Below are 21,188 nucleotides of genomic sequence, written 5' to 3' on the forward strand. Positions count from 1 at the left end.
CTACTAGGGGCACTACAAGGGGGGAGACCACTACTGGGGCCACTATATAAAGGGCACTGCATAGTGGGTACCACTACTGGGGGCACTGCATAGGGGGGGAGTACTACTGGGGCACTATATAAGGGGAATACTACTGGGGGCACAAGGGGCACTGCACAGGGGGGACCACTACCGGGGGCACTGTAAAAGGGGCACTGCATAGGGGGTACCACTACTGGGGGCACTGCATAGGGGGGGAGTATTACTGGGGCACTATATAAGGGGAATACTACTGGGGGCACAAGGGGCACTGCACAGGGGGGACCACTACCGGGGGCACTGTAAAAGGGGCACTGCATAGCGGGTACCACTACTGGGGGCACTGCATAGGGGGACTACTACTGGGGGCACTATATAAGGGGAATACTACTGGGGGCACAAGAGGCACTGCACAGGGGGGACCACTACCAGTGGCACTGTAAAAGGGGCACTGCATAGGGGGGCACCAAAAAATATACTTGCTTACCAAAAAATTTGGGCTAGGGCCGGCCCTGGATAGGAGAATAAAACGAATTTGCGTCAGGGACAGATGGATGTTATCTGCGGCCATTAGCAGTGAACTGAGTGCAACTGGTGTTTTTGTCAGTGCAAGAACGGAACGGAGAAGACTAACGGAGGCTGGCCTAAAAGGTAGGATTCCCCGAAAAAAGACATTGCTGAATAAAAAGCAGCAGCAGAAACTAATTCAGTGGGCAAAAGAACACATTTCATGGACAGAAGGTCAGTGGAAACAAGTGATATGGAGTGACAAAACTAAGATATCGATATTTGGTAGTGATGGGAGAAAATGTGTGAGACGTTGCATCGGGGAAGAGGTACATCCAGATTTTATTCAAGCCACAACAAAGAATCCTACAATTGTTATGATCTGGGCATGTATGACAGCAGGTGCTGTATCTATGTCATAGATGGCACACTGAACAGCAGAAAGTACATTGACACCATCCTACAACCAAAACTTTTACCTTCTATCAGGGATCTTTTTCCAGATAATGCCCCATTTTTTTTCCAGCAGGATTCAGCTCCCTGCCACACTGCACGGATATACAAACAGTGGAGAATGACATACAGGTGCTGGGATGGCCAGGAAACAGCCCAGACCTGAACCTCATAGAACATTTGTGGTTCTGTTTGAAAAAAACTGGTACATCTGAGGCGTCCATCCAATACAACACAATTAATTAAGGCTATAATTGTCTCATGGCACCACATAAAAAGAAGGAAGAGCTCCAAACATTGATTGGCTCAATGACACATCGCTGTGCTGCGGTCTTGAACAGGACAGTAACATCATAAGTACACAGGGATTTTCACCCTAAGTGTTGATTTCACGGCATAACTTCCCTTGTAATGCAAATTATGACCTCTGTTTATTGTGTTGAATTCAGCATTAAATTTCCTTTCATTTGATATATGAATCATTGCATTGCGTGAAGTGTAACAGTTTTTATAAGCATTCGAAGTTGAAAAACATTCAAATTTCAGAAAGTGTCACAGCAGACTCGATAGCAATGTGTTACATAGGCGGTAATACAGATTTCCCTTACTATCTGCTCAGATGTCAATCGTAGGGATTTCAAATATGGGGAAGGCTGTACTGGAATTTCTGAAGGTGTTTTGCTGTTTTCTATCTTCTCTGTTAACCTGAGAATAAAGAGGAGACATGGGTGTGTGTGAGTGAGTGAGTGAGCTAAAGGCTGAGAGGGAAAGAAGATTGGACACAGAGATGAAGAATCCGGTGATAATAAGACACACTCACCTGCTTGGACTTGAATCTTCCATCATGTCCACATATTCCATAGCATTTGGTACAGACTGTGCAAGGAGAGGAGTGATGGAGAAAACGTGTGGTATGAGTGAGCTGGGGAAAAGTAATGGGGCGGGCAGCGTGAAGTAGAGAGAATATGTGAAAACTAAGGAGAAATTAGGATTATAAAGAAAATAATAAACAAAAGGATAAGGTTGCAGTCATAAAGAACAGAGTAAATTAGCATTACGGATTAAGGATAAGGGATGGGAAGTCAGAGTACTAGGAGGTAGCAGATAAAGACCTATAACATGACTAATAGAACAGAAGGATGCAAAGGCCAAAGATAGAGGTACTGTAATGTCCAGGGGAGAAGACAACCAAGGAGTAGGGGAGAGTCAGACAGGCTAGTGGGTACATGAAGCTGGTCAAGTGAAGAATAGAGGCTTGAAAAAGAAGTAGCCGTGTGCTGGGATTGGAGAAGAGGAATAAAAGAAGGGAAGACTGTAAGGGTATTGCATATATCATCATAAATTAGATATATTTTGCAATGCAGAGGCCAAGTCCTTAGCTTTCTCACCGCTTGGTTGGGCAAACTCCTCCTGCGCCAAGAAAACCACCATCCTCGACTCCGAGGGGGCATCTTTTGTTGAATAAGCTGTTCAATCACACTCTAAAGTTAAGATATAAGATAGTATAATAAAGGAAATAAACTGTGAATCTGATATTAGCCAGATGAAACCTATATTACCTGAGGCAGCTCCTGGTTGAATGCTTGCATGGACAGCACGATAGGGGCAGCAGTTGTCCAGTTATAGAACCTGTGCACAGAAGAGGAAGTAGAGAAGACAAGATGGAGAAAGCAGTAATTAGTATGGAGAAACTATTAATGGTGGAATAAAAAGCAAAAACAGTGGTGGGATAAGCATTAAGCTAGACATGTGTGACACCGGAGAAGACGCTGACAGAGACACAGGTGCTACAGAGGAGACACACAAAAGGTGACATGACGAGAAAAGTGTATAAATATAGATAAGAAAAAGGGTCCCACTTGTTGTGTATCCGCAGCACCAGCCTTGGATTCTCTATGAGCGAAGGATTTTGGCAGAAATCAGAGTATGAGATCTTGTACTTCAGGAACCTTTCTGTGTAGGAAGGGAGGACAGTTACATTGTAGGAGAAGATACACAGTTGTGCAGAGGTAAGCAATCATGGCCTACACAAGGCGAAAAGAATAAGGTAAAGCATATCAAAATTAAAAAAAAAAAAGTCTATGCTTTGATCAACCTTATTAGTCACCTGACAGATTCTATGGCATCTTGTATTTGTCAACCTACCCTCAGGAATGTTCCAGGTGTCTGTGAGGCCTCCACAAAGTGACATGTCCACACAAGACATATATGGTTCCATGTTGTCCTCAGACACTTGCTCTGAATCCTCCTTGTAGTGAGTAGGTGGGGGTGGCGGATGAGGATCACTGCAAAGGAAGATCTTCTTACTGTAATTCTAAAGGACTTAAAACCTCTTACAGTTTTTATATCTAAGCAATTATTGTAGACCATTACATTTAGCTGTATCCCATAGTACTTTCTGGACATTTATGTTGTTGCTATAAAAAATAGTAAGTATCAAAGAATTCCCAGCACTGACCTGTTAGGAAAGTAGAGAGAAACTTCTTGTGAGTCAGGCGACAAAGCATCATCAGGATTCAATGCTGTACATTCACTGTGTGCATCTATAAGATATGGAATGGGATTTAAGTCCTGTGTCCATCAAGATTTAGACAAGACAAATACTGCACGAAAGAGCTGGAGAGTAGCAGGACAACAGGATGTCAGAGAAAGGAGAAGAGTTGAAAATACACCAATATATACTGCAAGAGTAATGAGATAAGAATAAAAAGAATAAAAAAAACAATATAGAAAAACCTGGTTAAAATATGTGCAGAAAAGACTGGACTGTGGTTTTCTTGCCCTGTACTCCAGTGCTCACCTTTATGGACCTGGACCTCAGTGGTGTCCTCAGTGGTGTCCACTATTGTATGAAGCTGCCCGGGATCTGGTGAGTCGGTGGAACATGACTGAAGCTCCCTGGTTGGACTGGATGGAGCAGACTGAGATACTTGGGGACCCAAATCCAGTCGAGAAACCTGTCAGAGAAATAGAAGTCATTGGCACTGACAGTGCAGTGTTTTGATACTATCGTGGAGAGTGCGGAACAGCTATCGGGAGAAGATTGTTTCCTTACCTGTGGGAGTTTTCCCCAGTCCCACTCCATGCAGTTCTCAGAGCAAGGTGAGCTAGGGACTCTCAATTCCAGTTCAGAGTCACTTTTAGGGGAGGGTGATCGACTAGATGAAACGGGGATAGTGTAAGTTGGACTATTTTATGCTAGCATTTTGTACGTCACACACAACATTACACTTATTTACAGTCACTGACAAAATGACAGGCTTCACTCTATAGTGTCAGCATAATGTGAGTCCATTCCGCCATATCTTTGATCTCACACATAAACATGTGTATATACGTCCTGCACACATGTGTTACCTTGTAGATGACTGCAAGGACTCCTCCTCTGTGTAAATGAGATAATCCTTACACTGTGATGGGGAGCAATCATCAGGAGCCTCGGAGAAGGAGAAATATAAGGAGTCACTAGATTGGGTGAGAGAGAGCAGAGACAGCTGGTCAGACTGGCCCAATACACAGTAAGGAGGCTAAAATAACAGCTGCTTTTATTAATATACATGCAAATAAGTGCAACCTTATAAGAACTGTATAGTATGAAATTTTAGGTAAGAGCACAACAAATACTTGCTTGCACTTAGCCACAATATGAACATGTAGAGCACTGCCCAACACACCTCAGGGTGTACACCTGCTCTTCACTTTCAGGTTTCTCCAGAACCTAGACGTGTGTCTGGGGGGTCTACTTACCACTGGTGGCAGTGGGCAGACATTAACATTCAGTATGTATCACTACATATCTCAGCAATTCATAATGATGGGGCTTATTTTCTATCCTTTGATCTACCTGCCCTCATAATAACTATAACATTCCCACTAATAATGTCACAGTTTCTATTGTCACAACACTCCGTTCACTAGCACTCTCCTTTTCTCTCTCCCAATGGCTGATTTATTTTTTATCTTCACTAAAACTACTAAACTGGGAGGTCTGATACAATTCCAACTCACGGAATGAGTACTGATTAGATGTAGATAGACCAGTATCTGGGACGTTGGCTGAGACCCAAGTCAGAGATGCAGAATCTAAACGCCGGTGGTTTTCACCAGTGACCCCCGCAAGAGGATTTGGGCTTAGCTGTGCCCGACGTGCAGGTCGCGGTCCCGCTTGGGTTTCCCTATACTGGTAGGTGACTGGCACAATGGGGAACACTCTGGATAGGGATGACTCTGCCAGGACCAGATAGGATTCACCGGAGTGGAACCAGGCAGAGTTCACCGGAATGGAACCGGACAGGATTCACCGAAATGGGACTGGATTAACCGGAATGGGACCAGACAGCATACTCCGGTATGGAACCGGATAGGATTCACCGGAATGGGACCATATAGGATTACTGGAATAGCACTGTACAGGATACACCAGGATGGATCCAGATAGCAACTGGATCCAGTGGTGCAGCGAGATGGGAATCTGCACTGAGTAACAGAGAATTCTGCAGGGATTGGGTAGTGGAGTCAGGTGACGGCAGATTGGGATTCCAATGGCTGTGAGTTAGTCACCTGATTGGAAACAACATGGTGCGCCCAGCAAGTAGAGCCGGCGGGAAAGAACCCCCGTGTGATGCCACAGAAACTGTGACATGGCTGCAGTGAAGTGGAGAGTGGTGAGCAGCGCCGGTGAGTCAGAACAGCGGCACCTGCTGTGGATGATGAATGGGGATGCCGAGCTCACCCGGCACGCCAGCACATCCTCCTAACAGGCAAGTGGCGGGGTCTGATACTAGGGACTCTGAAAAGGATTGATCCTGAAGGCACCGGAGTTGTTGCATCCATTCAGCAGAGTGCCAATCCGTGTGGTATTTTATATATATATAAAGAGCATAGAGGCCTGCACTCCTTGCCTATTAATAGTGCTTGCGCCCGGTGCCTTCCATTTACCTGGTAAACGGAAGGCACCGGGCGCAGGCACTATTAATAGGCAAGGAGTGCAGGCCTCTATGCTCTTTATTGTAACATTTTAACATTCACAGATATCAGTTCTCTCAGGTGCTTTATTAGTACTCTGTCTACAACAGAGTCACTTTTTCTTCTTTTTTAGAATAATCTTTTTTGGCGTTTTTCAATATTGAGTGTTGATTTGACGTGGAGCAGCAGTTTATCAAGTCAGGGAGAGATCCAAGACTTTCTTGGCTCTGCATAAACATTCACAGTGAGCAATCATGGAAGAACTACAGGAAGCGTTTAATTGTGTCAAATTACAACAAGGAGAGGTATTAAGCTTTACGGAACAACAGGCCTCTAACATCCTTTTAACACAAACCCTGACTGACCAAGAGGAAGATTTGAATGAAGATCATTTTAGAGAACTGCTCAAATTAAGAAAGAGGGAAACCGATTATTTATATCACGGCATCAGGGCTGCCATCAGAAACTGTGGGGCCCGGGTCTATCAAAGTAAGAAGGGCCCCTCCTGCCCCCAACACCCGCCCCCCAACACCCCCCCCCTCCTTGCCCCGCCATTCAAACTTCTGAACGTGTATATTAGATTACAAATATTGGTCAGGCTGTCAGTCAGTTTTAGCCAATGTTAATCGGCAGCGATGGGCTGCGTCCTCTGCCACAGATCCTCTCTATTTATGATGATCAACTGGTAAGTACTTTGCGATTTATTTGATATTCAATTTTTGCACTATTGCACTTGTTGTTCTTTGGACTGATGGTAGATGGAATGCATATGTTTATCAATGATTTAGAAATAAAAAATTTTGCATGCTACCAAGGAGTGCTGACTGCCTATTTGGACTTTGGGACTATTCCATGATCTTTAAAGTATGCAGACTTGTGACTATATATATATATATATATATATATATATAAAATACACATACACACACCTGTATATTATATATATATATATATATATATACACACACACACATACACACACCTATATATATATATATGTATACACATACAAACACCTATATATATATACATATATAACACACACACACCTATATATATATACATATATAACACACACACACCTATATATATATATATATATATATATACATACATGCATACACACTTACCTGATAGCTCAGTTAGGCAGTGTCCCATCTTCTCTCCGTCAGGGTTCAGGGTCAGCTGTCACAGTGGATCTTTCTCCCAGCACAAGCTGGGTGCAGGCTACACACTCTGCAGCGTCCCCTTGCTCCTGTGCTTTGCCTTTTGTTCCTCCTCCTCGGCTCTTCTCAGTCTCCTCTACACATGCAGCCGCAGGCACACAATTGAGCATGCACGGAATGACGTCATTACGCCTTGCACGCATTGAAATGCCGTGACTAGAGGCAGGGGAGATGGAGCTCTAGAGATTCTCCTTGTAACAGCTAGTCCTCCTCGTAGTTACCGAGCAGACAGGCGGCCGCGGAGCGGAGCAGACCGGAGGGTTAGTAGAATACATTTTTGGCCAGCTGGCTAATGGGTGGTTCGGTGCACTCCCAGACCACCCCTTAGTTTAGCCTATGTAGTGGACGGGCCCCGGCGGGCCCCCTCCCCTTTCTACCAGTGGACGGGCCCGGGACTCCAGTCCCGACAGTCCCCCCCTGATGGCGGCCCTGCACGGCATCACTCTTTCTGATTATTACAGAAGCAAGATGATTCCTCGTGGTTTTAGAATCAAAGACGTCTCCAGTATCGGACGCCATGACACCAGTTTTTGTAGAAAATGGGTGGCGATTCTAAACAAGTGCAGTTTCGACTTAATTTTACTTGTTATAGAAGAAGACACCAAAAAACTGAATTCCACCCGAGAAGCCATTAAAAAACTGGAATCTATTAGTAAACCATTACTGGAAGCAGATGTAGCAATGAACTGGTTATAGAAGCTGAACACACAGTTGGATCAGTATACCAAGGATCTAATACGCTTCAAAAAGAAAAATTATCTAAGGTCCAAATGGACTACAATAAGCAATTTGTATATAGCTGGCTAACAGGGACCAGAAGTAGCGAAAGACCCTGGACTAAACTGAGACGTTCCTATAAATTTGCCCTGCAAACAGACTCTTCAGCAGACTAAAATCACTCAGTAAGTGATCAAGAAACTGCGGCCACTCCTTCTACATCAAGGAGTTTCCCTTTAGGAGTTGCTACAAGGGCGCTGACACCAGGCCAAAGAGATGCTTTACACGCAGATTGGGGCAGAATAAAAGGCAGAGGCAGAGCCAACAACAGACGACCAGCATTCCAGCGAACATAGTATTCAATCTCTCCAGTAGACAGCTTTCCACTGATGAATTGAAAGTTCTTAACCGTGGGCTGTCTTATATTCCTACAACTTACTTCAATCCATTTCAGTGGCAGATAGAAGCTTCAAGCTCAATAGATCATTGAGACTGAAAGAATTCTTTCAAAAGAACCCCAGCAATATCCAGCATCCTTTGGTAATTCCAGAGAAATTACTAGCCATTCAGGCTAGCTCCAAATTTGATCCTCCATCAGCCAGTCACTCTATAAAAACCTTTTCCAGATTGGTCAAAGATTCAGTACAGTCAGAGATCAAAGGGGCTAAAATTAGATCCCCGAATCTTTCAAGTGAAGAAAGACGAGCGCTTAAAGACTTAACCAGCTACGAAGACATTGTAATTCGTCCATCGGACAAAGGGGGCTCGATTACCATCCTTAATAAAAGTGATTACATCACAGAGATAGACCATCAATTATCTGATCCGGCGATATATCTTAAATTGCAAGGTGATCCTACCATCATATTTAAGAAGGAGTTGGATACCTTGCTGGAACATGCTGTGGATGAAGGATTAATATCCTCTACAATCAAGATGGCTCTTAGTACGGATTTTCCTATAACTTCCCTCTTGTACACTGTGCCTAAGGTGCACAAGTCATTGGTTAACCCCCCGGGCAGGCTTATTATATCTGCCCGGGGTTCGTTATACCAGCCGGTTGCCATATACTTAGATCACTTCTTGCAGTCCTGTGTTCAAAAAGAAAAAACTTATCTTAAGGACACGACCTCTCTCTCTTAAATGCCTTAACAACATTATCCCCAGAGACATTTTTGTGTACTATAGACGTAAAGAATCTATATACCTGCATTCCCCAGCAGGCAGTGTTAGCAGCAGATCGTCTCCTACGAATAACCCAGGGTATTCAGGACCTGACATCAATTTGTTTATTTCTTTATTGGAATTAACCTTGAAGAAGAATTACCTCTATTTCAATGGAGAATATTACCTCCAGCTAACTGGGTGTGCCATGGGCTCAGTGGTGGCCTCCTCCCTGGCCAACAGTTACATGTTCAGTGTAGAGAATGATTTATTTTTCTCTGACATTAATATTTCAAAATATATTAATGTATTTGTTCGTTATATAGACGATCTTTTGATTGTTTGGTCAGGTCCACGTGACGATTTAATTACCTTGTTGGACGGGCATAACAATTCTACACATCCAGTCAAATTTACATTTGAGATTAGCCAGGATTCTATACATTACTTAGATGTACTAATATCTAAAAATGGCTCTGCACTTAGTACCATGGTTTATTCAAAACCCACTGATCGGAACAACATCTTGCATAGCAATAGTTTCCATCCACCCAGTTTGAAGAAAAGTCTCCCCTGTTCTCAATTTTTCCGTTGCTGCAGAATAGTAATGCCACAGTAGCCAGCACACAGATTGATCTCATGATCTCTAAATTTGAGAAACGGGGTTATAATTATCAGACTCTTCAAAAACAAAAAATTAAAGCCCTTTCACAACCACGGGCGACTTTACTGGAAACTAGCAGCAAAACCAGAAAACAGGGACGTATCCCATGGGTTACTAGATTTAACACAGGCAGTGCAGTGATTAAACAACAGGTCCGACATTTTTGGCCCATAATATCTACAGATATAGAATTACCGGCATTGGGCCAACAATCTATTTTACATTGTCACACACGTGGTAAAAACCTTAAAGACCTGTTGGTTAAATCCTACATAACCCTACGTAGTCATGTCAACCTTAAACATTGCATCAGACCACTTAAACAAATGTTGTTTTAAATGCGTCAACTGTATGACCTGTAGGCACATGATCAGTGAGGACAGTTTTCATCATCCTCAAACTGGCAAAAAGATCTTCATTAGGCATTTTGTGACGTGTACCACGTATGGTATACATGATCATATGCCAGTGTAGTAAATGTTACATCGGGAAAACCGATAGAATGTTTAAAGAACGCATGGCACTACACAGGAGTGCCATACGGTTGGCACTTGAGAAAGGACATGCAGAACAGCCTGTCGCCAAACATTTTGTTGAAGCCAAGCATAGTCTGGCCTCCCTCAAATATAGAATAATTGATCATGTACCCCCTTTAATTAGGGTAGGCGACAGATCTTTGCGTCTGCTGCAGACTGAGTGTCAGTGGATATACAAACTAGATACACTGACCCCGAAAGGGCTAAATGAACAATCATGTATCCATTGTTTTATATAGTCAAATCTAGTTTCACTCAAATGAACAATCAGGTATCTATTGTTGTATATAGTCAAATCCAGTATAATTGTTGCTATAATGTTTATTCTCTCATTTACCTTTGTTCCCTGTGGACTGTTTTTAAGCATTGTTATGCTTCTGATTGCAGCATAGCACTATGTATCTTGTTAGAGTGCCAAAGCATTATAGTCTTTGCATTTTATCTAATTTTGATACCTGATATGTATGATATGTGTCTGTCCTGATGAAGGGGTAGCAGTCCCCGAAATGTCGATATATTAAACTGACATCTTTTTTGCACTATTGAAAAGTCTCGGAGTGCCGCCTTCTGTCTGTGCTATGGTAGGGTTTAGCCACCCGTGCTGGAAGGCACCTGAGCAGAATATGAGGCATACAGCAGCTTTTGAGTGCCGGATACATTGATATTGTATATATATATATATATATATATATATATATATATATATACATATATATATATATATACATACATACATATATATATACATATATACACACATAAACTTGGACAGATACATATATACATTACTGCTTTCTGTTGAAACTTCAGAGGAAGCAGCAGCAGAAGGGGCTGAGCAAAATGTCGGGAGGGGCGGGGCTTAATCGCAGGCCGCGGCTCCATTAAAAGAAAAGAAAAAAATAAGTTCTTCTTGGGGATGGGGCTGGGGACAGTGTCCGGGACGACCACCCCTGTCGCCCTCCCTATAATCCGGCCCTGACACCATCCCTTCAGACATCTCCAACCTAATTTCAAATTACTCTCCCTCACTCCCTCCTAGATCTGCCTCTGACCTGTGCCTTGCGCATACGTACCTACTCTCACGGAAAATCCAGGAGACTCATGATTTTTCGGGTAGTCCTCCGGAAGAGTGAGTGGATCTCCCACATCCTACTCACTTTCTAATGAAGTGGGCAGGATGGAGAGATAATACTGAGAATCACAGGTTTGTATGGGGAGGCGGCGGGGCCAATATGATACAATTCTATAAGACATTAAGCTCTCAGAGTGATCATCTGCATCTCCTCTCTGGGAATCTTCAGAAGAGCAGAAATGAAAAGTCGGCAAATATGGTCTTGCGTTGTCTCTGATAACACATTGTAACCCACAAGACATCTTCGATGCCGCTTCCCAATTATGAGCTGCTCTTCTCTTGTGTCAGATGTGCTCTTCTCTCACCAGAGGGCAGGTCCTCTCATTAACAGCCCCCTCCCCAGTCCTCCATATTCATGACTGCATTTATTTTGTTTACCTTATACAGTATATCCCAATTCTGTCACCACTCCCCAATGCTGCACAACACTGTGGAACATTACAAATCAATGACAATCAGAATAATATTGTAAAACGTGCATTTTTTGCATTGTAAGGCAAAAACTTAACTGTTGCTGCCGCAGCTGCGAATTTATACGCAGCTGCTATGTGAAAATATGCAAAAGTCTCAGCCGCCGGCAGATGTATTGAGACGCCCACCTGCGGCTTTACAAATCCAAGCATCTGCGCAAAATGTTGCATTATCTGCCAAGAAATACACAGCATTGGTCACAGATCATTGGATTGTCGCAGTCCTGAGTGAATCTATGGTCGCACAGAATGGCCCTGGGAAGTGAGACGTCAGAGCCATATTCCTTACATACGGGATCGTATTCGCAGGGTGAGATGCCCCCAAAACAGTTGAAACACTCCCCGTTACCTACCCCAAGTGCTCCCTGCCTGTCAATCACACTGCGAATAAATAGTCGCTGCGAGTGACTACAGTAATGGTCCTTGATGCATGCGCATTGCGACTTAGACTTAGATTGTCTAATAACAATCACTCAATTCCATAAACATCGGAATATCGTACAACCATGAATCAGGCCCCATTAGAAGAAATCACACTATTTGAATTCACTTATTATTCATATAACAAAACATTTTTTTCCTTCAAAGAAATTAAGTTTAGTTTCTACAAGATAGATTTTATTTTATGTCTCCTAAACAACACTGGTTCAATTCATTTACTTTGCATAACAGTTGGGCGAGAGGTAGTATAGATTCAGTATTATAGATTCAGCATTCAGCACCTCCAAACGCATTTAAATGCTCCTAAAATGTTCTAGATAAAGATAAATTTTTAACATGACATGTTCTGCTTGGATAGAAGAGAGATTGACGCCTTCAATAAAATCTACCATAAATGCAGGTAGCATACCTCAATAGTACCTCAATAAGACAGTTGCTGTGCAACCTGATCATATAAAAAATACAGGCGATTATCCTAACAGGCTTCTAACACTGGATCTCAAATAGCAGTCAACCAATGGTCACAGATGTATTTATTACCATGTCACAAGTCACAAAACATATACCTGTATCACTTACCATGTAGGCAATGTTTTGTTTGCCTTTTTGTCAGATCCTCCAGGTGTCTCATCCCCTCTATTCTTTGTTACCCTTTTCCCCCAGCGTTGCCGCCTGGTGGGAGTGTCTAAGGGAGAGAGAGGGGAATGTGGAGCAGGGGGAGCCTCCTCAGGTAAAGCATCACTGGCATGAAGTAGTAAGTTGTTTTGAGGATGGTGAGGGGAAGAGATGGATTGATGAGACACCTTTAAAGTAAAGACAAAGGGAAATATTCATTTATTGACTTATTTAGGTGTAAAAACACATTGGGCCGAATTCAATTCAGTGCGATGATGAACAGCCGCGGAAGGGAGCTCCAGCAGCCATTCAATACAATGCGCTGTTTGCCTGGTCGGGAATTGGTTAAGTCAGAGGGCTCGATTCAATTGAACACGAATTAAATAGTGTCAGAAGGGAGCTCCCGGAGCTATTCAATTCTGCGCGCTGCAGAAATCGTCAAAAGTACAGGCGCGATGCTGTTTTCTGCCCTTAGCGCAGCGGAAACAGCATCACGCTGGATAGTTTAGTCAGAGAATGCCTGTTCTCGCTACTAAACACCCTGTTTAAGGCGCGAGGGACGGAAGAACTGGCATTCTCCGATCTAACAGCGCACAGAATTGAATAGCTCCGGGAGCTTCCTCCCGGCGCTATTTAATTCGCGTTCAATTAAATCAAGCCCAAAGAAAACCGGTTCTCGCGACTTAACCTGGGTGTTAAGGCGCGGTAACCCGCATTCTCTGACTAAGGTGCGCCGCCCGGGAATTTTGTCGGATTTCTCCTCGCATCCCCAGGGGATTGCGAGAAGAAATCCTTTAGCCACTCAAACGGCGCAGTGTATTGAATAGCTTCGGGAGGTCTTTCCCGCGGCTTTTCATCATCGCACTGAATTGAATTCGGCCCATAGACATGGTTTATTGATAACTGATTAACGTGACTAAGTTGTCCGACCTGCAGTTATAAGGAATGATATGAATAGTTTGACTCATAAAGGGATCACAAGACTCTGGAAAGTGTTCCCACTACAGTAAACAATATAGACAAACATATTCCTGATGTTTTCAAAAAATGAAAACTTTACTAAATATTATTATAAGAATTGGGTGCATTTTCCATAGACACCTATCTCTTTTTGCTGAAACACGATTTATTGAGTTTTCACAATAAAATCAAAAGTTTACAACAGTAGATAAAGTACATAAAAACATTGGCCCTCATTCAGAGCCGGACGCTATGAGCAAAGCGCACGCTCTGAATGAGGGCCGTCCTCCATAACTATGGAGCGTCCTCCTGGACGCTCGTATAGCTGTGGGTCACCACCCACAGCCTATACGAGTGTGCAGTTTGATGGCCGCGATGGTCTTGACCATCGCGACCATCGAAACTGCGAGCCGGAGCCTGCGGTTGAGGTTTTCAACCGCAAGGCCCGAAGTGATTTTGGCTCTATCAGAGCCAAAATCACTCCCACTGATATCACTAGTGATGTCAGTGGGCCGGCTTCTGACGGTAGGCGTTCCCTTAGGACCGCCCCCGTCAGGGAGGCATGCCCCCGGCACGCCCACCAAAGGGGGCGTGCTGTCAATCAACATCAACAGCACGCCCCCTTTGATCAGACACAACGAGCGAAGGAAAGTCCTTCGCTCGTCGCGTCTGGCGCATGCACACGACAGAGCTCCCTCCGTCGTGCGCATGCTCAGTGCAGAACATCGACCCACTTGCGAGCGGACAGCCGCTCGCGAGTGGGTCTGAATCAGGCCCATTGTTGCTACCAAGTGACATTCACAAAAATATCAGAAAGCAAACAGCTGATTGGTAACAAAATGCTGTTGTAACACATCAAAATTTGAGATATTGTAACAAATCAAAATTTGAGTGACATCAGATATTACATAACTTATACATAATAAAACACATAAATAGTCACTACAAAGAACAACAAAAGAAACAAACAAAAACAACAACAGAAAGATACCTAAAATGGGGAGAAGAAGGGAGGACATGGAGAGGGGAAGACAGGACAAAACATCATATATAGGTAATGATGTGTCATAGGAGACCTAGGCTTCAGATGCAATACGACAAAGAAGAAACCAATTTGTTGATTCAAACAACTTCTGGATATATAATCGGGTAGCAGTATCTAGATGTTCAATATATATGCCCCATTTTATATAAAATCGAGCTACGCCTTTCTCAACGTCGGCAATGTGGCCTTTCTCTCAAAATCAAGAACATTTCTGAGTACGAAAATTGTGGGTGAAGCCTTGCTTACCCAATTAGACACCTATCTCTTACTTATTTCTCTATTATTATGAGGGAATTTCAAGGCTCCCACCCATCTTTCACTTACCTCATTCTCCTCCACATCTTGGATGAAGAAAGCTTCTCCATTTTCTCCAAGTCTCATCTGTAGATCCACAGGTTCTCCGTTCACTTCTATATCCACCTGAAAGGAAAGGTTTAGATACATCCAAAAGCTGAAGTGCATGTACCTTCCGTAAGCTGCACTGGAATGCATGACAAATATATGGTGCATTTACCAGAGCTAAGTTTCATGTTCATCATGTTTCACTTAAAATGTGCGACAATACTAGCAATTCTGTAGCTGCCAATCGGTTCAATAAGTATTGTTGGACCTGAAGGCAGAGGTTGCAATATTCTGTCAGCTATATTAACTACTTGCCTCTCTTGTCCTCAACTATGAAGAGAGCTATTAAAAGAAATGAGACATGCTTACTACTATAGGCTTGGATTATAGTTGATTAAAGGTGACCAATCATATGTACTGAAAAAAAGTCCTGTCAATTAACCTAATTGACCATTACTTCCTGAAGGAGATCATTAGGATTTTTGTATGGGATGGACCGGCTGGTATAATTGGTTACCACAGCTGACTGTCTGTGCAGTTATTTTTCTACTACTCTATTTGCTTCCATGATCTGGTCTGAGAGTATGTACCACTGGTAAGGATAAAAGGCAGGAGACAACCTTAAGACTAAGGAACAGCCCAGCCATACAAAACAGTGCAATCCAAAAAAATCTTAAAAACAGAGCTGTGAGGTAGGTATGTAGTCCATTTTAATAAAACTTTGGGAGCAACTAATACTCTCAGATATACAAGTTCTTTTGGCACTGGCCAAAGTTGATATAGCATTTGACATAATTTGGAGGATCTGTTCTTGAGATCTCACATATCTGGGAGTCACACTGCACAAAATAACAGGTACATTCTGGTTCCACATGTTAATGATCTACAGACTCACCGCCATCTCAGCTGAGTGTAGTATGCCCAGTTTCCCAAATCGCACATGGAAGGGAGAAGATCGAAATGAACCATCAGGCTGTCTGATCACTATTACGTCAATGGAACCAGACAAAGTTGCTGGATTGACACCATTATATAGCTCACGTACTCGGCCAAGTACAGAACCGGCTAGCTGCCCCACGTAATTCATCTTCTGATTAGGGAGAAGGGAGAATGGGAAATGTCAAGGTGGTTACTACCAGCCTCCAAACAAAGGCAATATTTACCCAGAAAAATATGATTAAATAAAGTTGAAGATCAAGTTTAGCTATGACGTAGAAAAACATATAAAAACAGCAGCCTAAAAAATAAAAAATGTGAATTAAATCAGATCATATGTGTATGTCTCAATTGATCGTAATAAGACCAGCTAAAAATTAGTTGAAGCTCTTTGAAGTTTGAGTATGTGTTATGTGGAAAATTATTATTCTGTCTCAAGACAATCAGTTTTTTAAAATGTTTTGAAAGCAGCGGCGGTAATATACAAATGCTATTTCAGCTTTCCCCTTGTGCACTAGCGTGCGCTGGACACTGCGAGTCCTGAGACGCCTACTTTCACTGCCTGTGGACAGTGCAAATCCGCCGGTGGTTCCAAACACTCCACCACTGGTGTACCATTGCATCCACCATCGACACTTGTACCAGCCTATGGCTGGTGCAGTGTTGCCTTCTCAACTCTGGCTAAACATGACTTCTGTGGCTGCATCTTTGCTTTTGGAAACACAGGCGTGTTCACTGACATGCCCGTGACACTTTCATAACACGCCATTAACATGCCCTTTTTGCGCACACTTAAGGTCACCTCCCAGACAATACCCAGGAATGTCCATGGTTTTGCCCCGCCGGTTCTAATGCCAGTGACCCCAAACGCAATAGCGGATTCCGCATACACCCACAAGTACGCATGTGCCGCCGGTGTTTTCGGGATAATAATCGCTCAACTGCGCAAACACCAACATTACATCCACCTCTGATTCAGGCCCACAAATGTTTTCTACAAGTATTTGAAAATGATCATAGATATATATGCTGCTGGACGACGTCTATCTACATTATAATGTATTTGTATCCAACACCACCAATTTTACCCAACATTACACCACTTTGTCATTACACACCATTACACCACTTTGTCATTACCCACCATTACACCACTTTGTCATTACTCAACATTACACCACTTTGTCATTACATACTATTACACCACTTTGTCATTACCCACCATTACACCACTTTGTCATTACCCACCATTACACCACTTTTTCATTACCCAATATTACACCACTTTGTTATTACCCGCCATTACAACCACTTTGTCATTACCCAACATTACAACCACTTTGTCATTACCCACCATTACAACCACTTTGTTATTACCCACCATTACACCACTTTGTCATTACCCAACATTACAACCACTTTGTCATTACCCAAAATTACAACCACTTTGTCATTACCCAACATTACCCAACTTTGTCATTATCCAACATTACACAACTTTGTCATTACCCACCATTACACCACTTTGTCATTACCCAACATTACACCACTTTGTCATTACCCAATATTACACCACATTGTCATTACCCAACATTACCCAACTTTGTCATTACCCAACATTACACCACTTTGTCATTACCCACCATTACAACCACTTTGTCATTACCCAACATTACACTACTTTGTCATTACCCACCATTACACCACTTTGTCATTACCCAACATTACACAACTTGTCATTACCCACCATTACACCACTTTGTCATTACCCGCCATTACACCACTTTGTCATTACCCACCATTACAATCACTTTGTCATTATCCACCATTACAACCACTTTGTCATTACCCAACATTACACCCACTTTGTCATTGCCCAACATTACACCACTCTGTTATTACTCAACATTACACCCACTTTGTCTTTACCCACCATTACACCTCTTTGTCATTACCCACTATTACACCACTTTGTCATTACCCACCATTACAATCACTTTGTAATTACCCACCATTACACCACTTGTCATTACCCACCATTACACCACTTTGTCATTACCCGACATTACACCACTTTGTCATTACCCACCATTACAACCACTTTGTCATTACCCAACATTACACCACTTTGTCATTACACTACATTACACCACTTTGTCATTACCCAACATTACACCACTTTGTTAGTACCCACCTTTACAACCACTATGACATTACCTAACATTACACCACTTTGTCATTACCCACCATTACACCACTCTGTCATTACCCACCATTACACCACTTTGTCATTACCCACCATTACAATCACTTTGTCATTACCCAACATTACACCCACTTTGTCATTACCCACCATTACACCACTCTGTCATTACACCCACTTTGTCATTACCCACCATTACAATCACTTTGTCATTACCCACCATTACACCACTTTGTCATTACCCACCATTACACCACTTTGTCATTACCCACCATTACAACCACTTTGTCATTACCCAACATTACACCACTTTGTCATTACACTACATTACACCACTTTGTCATTACCCAACATTACACCACTTTGTTAGTACCCACCTTTACAACCACTATGACATTACCTAACATTACACCACTTTGTCATTACCCACCATTACACCACTCTGTCATTACCCACCATTACACCACTCTCTCATTACCCACCATTACACCACTTTGTCATTACCCACCATTACAATCACTTTGTCATTACCCAACATTACACCCACTTTGTCATTACCCACCATTACACCACTCTGTCATTACACCCACTTTGTCATTACCCACCATTACAATCACTTTGTCATTACCCACCATTACACCACTTTGTCATTACCCACCATTACACCACTTTGTCATTACCCAACATTACACCACTTTGTCATTACCCAACATTACACCACTTTGTCATTACCCACCATTACACCACTTGTCATTACCCACAATTACACTACTTGTCATTACCCACCATTACACCACTTTGTCATTACCCACTATTACAACCACTTTGTCATTACCCACAATTACACTACTTGTCATTACCCACCATTACAACCACTTTGTCATTACCCACCATTACAACCACTTTGTCATTACCCAACATTACACCACTTTGTCATTACCCAACATTACAACCACTTTGTCATTACCCAACATTACACCACTTTGTCATTACCCAACATTATATCACTCTGTCATTACCCACCATTACACCACTTTGTCATTACCCAACATTGCACCACTTTATCATTACCCACCACTACAATCACTTTGTCATTACCCACCATTACACCACTTTGTCATTACCCACCATTACAATCACTTTGTCATTACCCACCATTACACCACTTTGTCAACAAGACATTTATTTTACTATTAAAGGGACAATTAACTATATATATATATATATTACTTTCACTTTATATTTGTCTAACATAAACATTAAGGTATAAAAGTATAAAAGTATTCTTGTTATACAACTTGACCTAGTTTCTATGATGGAGTAAGTCTGCTAGCAGAGCCCTCCATTTACTACAGTTATATTATTTGTTTTCTTTCTCATATAATTCATGAATCTCCTAATAGAACTTTCCCGTAGGCGTGAGGCGTGATAATCCTTTGACAATACAATATTTAGGGGCTTGGCCTATTGGTAAGCAATACATGTGACATCACAAAGGCAAGTCTTACCTTTTTGTATGTCTTTTACGTATGTCTTTTATGTATGTATGTCTTTTACAACCCAGTAAAATGTTAATGTTCATTCAAATTGTAAAGCGCAACGGAATTTGCTGCGCTATATAAGAAACTGTTAATAAATAAATAAATAAGTATGAAGGTATTAAAGGCAAGTCCAGGTTAAGAAAGATTACACAATGGGTCTGATTCAGATTTGGGAATAGAGTAAAATAGAGCAAGTAACTGCATCTTGGTAAAACCATGCTGCAAAAAAAGGGGTGCAGATACATACATATTTTTGCTTGGAGGGTAAACACTGGCTGCTTTTGCATGTAGCCCACAAATGCTGGACAGCTTTATTTTTACACTGCAATTTAGATTTCAGTTTGGACACCCCTCTAAAATCAAATTCTCTCTGCACATTTTCTGCCATAGGGATGGCCATCGGAGGGGTGCCCATCGATGGTTACCATCGATGGGTCCATCAGTGGTTACCATTGATGGTACAAAAAAACATCTATGGTGAACCATCGATGGTTTGCACCCCTCGATGCCCACCGCTGCGGTGGGGAACGGCGTACCTCGGGCCAATAAAAACAGGTGCGGGGCTGCCTCCGGGGGGGCTAAGCTCCATCCCTTTCAGAAAAAATAAATAAAAACGGTGAAGAATCATTGGCTCTTTAATCAATGATGGTCGATGGATGTCCCTAATCTGCCCCACCTGCAGTGCAGCATGGTTTTACCAAGATGCACAGGTACTTGCTTTTTCTTATGGTGCCCATACAACGGGGCAATTTGTATCCGATCTCGCATAAGATTCCCTTGAAAATTCTTCCCTTGACATTCTGTACGATTTGAGTTTAGAAAAGGTACGATTGTAAAAAACGACCATACGATCCGATGTATTAAGATATGTCACAACGTACTGTTCAGTCGAAATTCTTCTTCAAAACCATCTGATCTACGATGCCGATACACGACGCCGGGGACGCGCATCGCATCGTATGAATACACTACTTTTCAGACGAAAACGGTCATATCGTATGAAAAATCGCCCGTATATGGGCACCTTTTCTCTATTCCCAAACCTGAATTAGGCCGAATGTTATAAGTCTGTAGCAGACAAAACCTCTGAAATCCCTTATAGCCCACTCACAGGAATATAAAACTATGGGCCTGATTCAGACCCACTCGCGAGCGGCTGTCCGCTCGCAAGTGGGTCGATGTTCTGGACTGAGCATGCGCACGACGGAGGGAGCTCCGTCGTGCGCATGCGCCAGACGCGACGAGCGAAGGAA

The 21,188-nt window shown here is 42.6% G+C and overlaps 1 protein-coding gene across 2 annotated transcripts in view; it reads right to left on the reverse strand.

Annotated features, from left to right (window-relative positions):
* The window catches only part of LPIN3 (lipin 3), a 33,283-nt gene that overhangs the window by 9,918 nt on the left and 2,177 nt on the right, over positions 1-21,188 (reverse strand). The window contains exons 2-14 of one of the 2 annotated variants that reach the window (XM_088480573.1): positions 16,151-16,345; positions 15,238-15,333; positions 12,873-13,096; positions 4,336-4,443; positions 4,034-4,136; positions 3,779-3,935; positions 3,437-3,521; positions 3,124-3,263; positions 2,838-2,931; positions 2,538-2,607; positions 2,367-2,459; positions 1,799-1,854; positions 1,587-1,683 (exon numbers count right to left, since the gene is read on the reverse strand). In XM_088480573.1, the coding sequence (XP_088336699.1) occupies positions 1,587-1,683; positions 1,799-1,854; positions 2,367-2,459; positions 2,538-2,607; positions 2,838-2,931; positions 3,124-3,263; positions 3,437-3,521; positions 3,779-3,935; positions 4,034-4,136; positions 4,336-4,443; positions 12,873-13,096; positions 15,238-15,333; positions 16,151-16,342 (1,515 nt within the window). In that variant the 5' untranslated portion in view covers positions 16,343-16,345. The remainder of the gene's footprint in view (positions 1-1,586; positions 1,684-1,798; positions 1,855-2,366; positions 2,460-2,537; positions 2,608-2,837; positions 2,932-3,123; positions 3,264-3,436; positions 3,522-3,778; positions 3,936-4,033; positions 4,137-4,335; positions 4,444-12,872; positions 13,097-15,237; positions 15,334-16,150; positions 16,346-21,188) is intronic. The other variant, XM_088480574.1, reaches the window with a different exon arrangement.

The sequence above is a fragment of the Taudactylus pleione genome, unplaced genomic scaffold, assembly GCF_031769625.1.
Source record: "Taudactylus pleione unplaced genomic scaffold, aTauple2 ptg000256l, whole genome shotgun sequence".
NCBI lineage: Eukaryota > Metazoa > Chordata > Amphibia > Anura > Myobatrachidae > Taudactylus > Taudactylus pleione.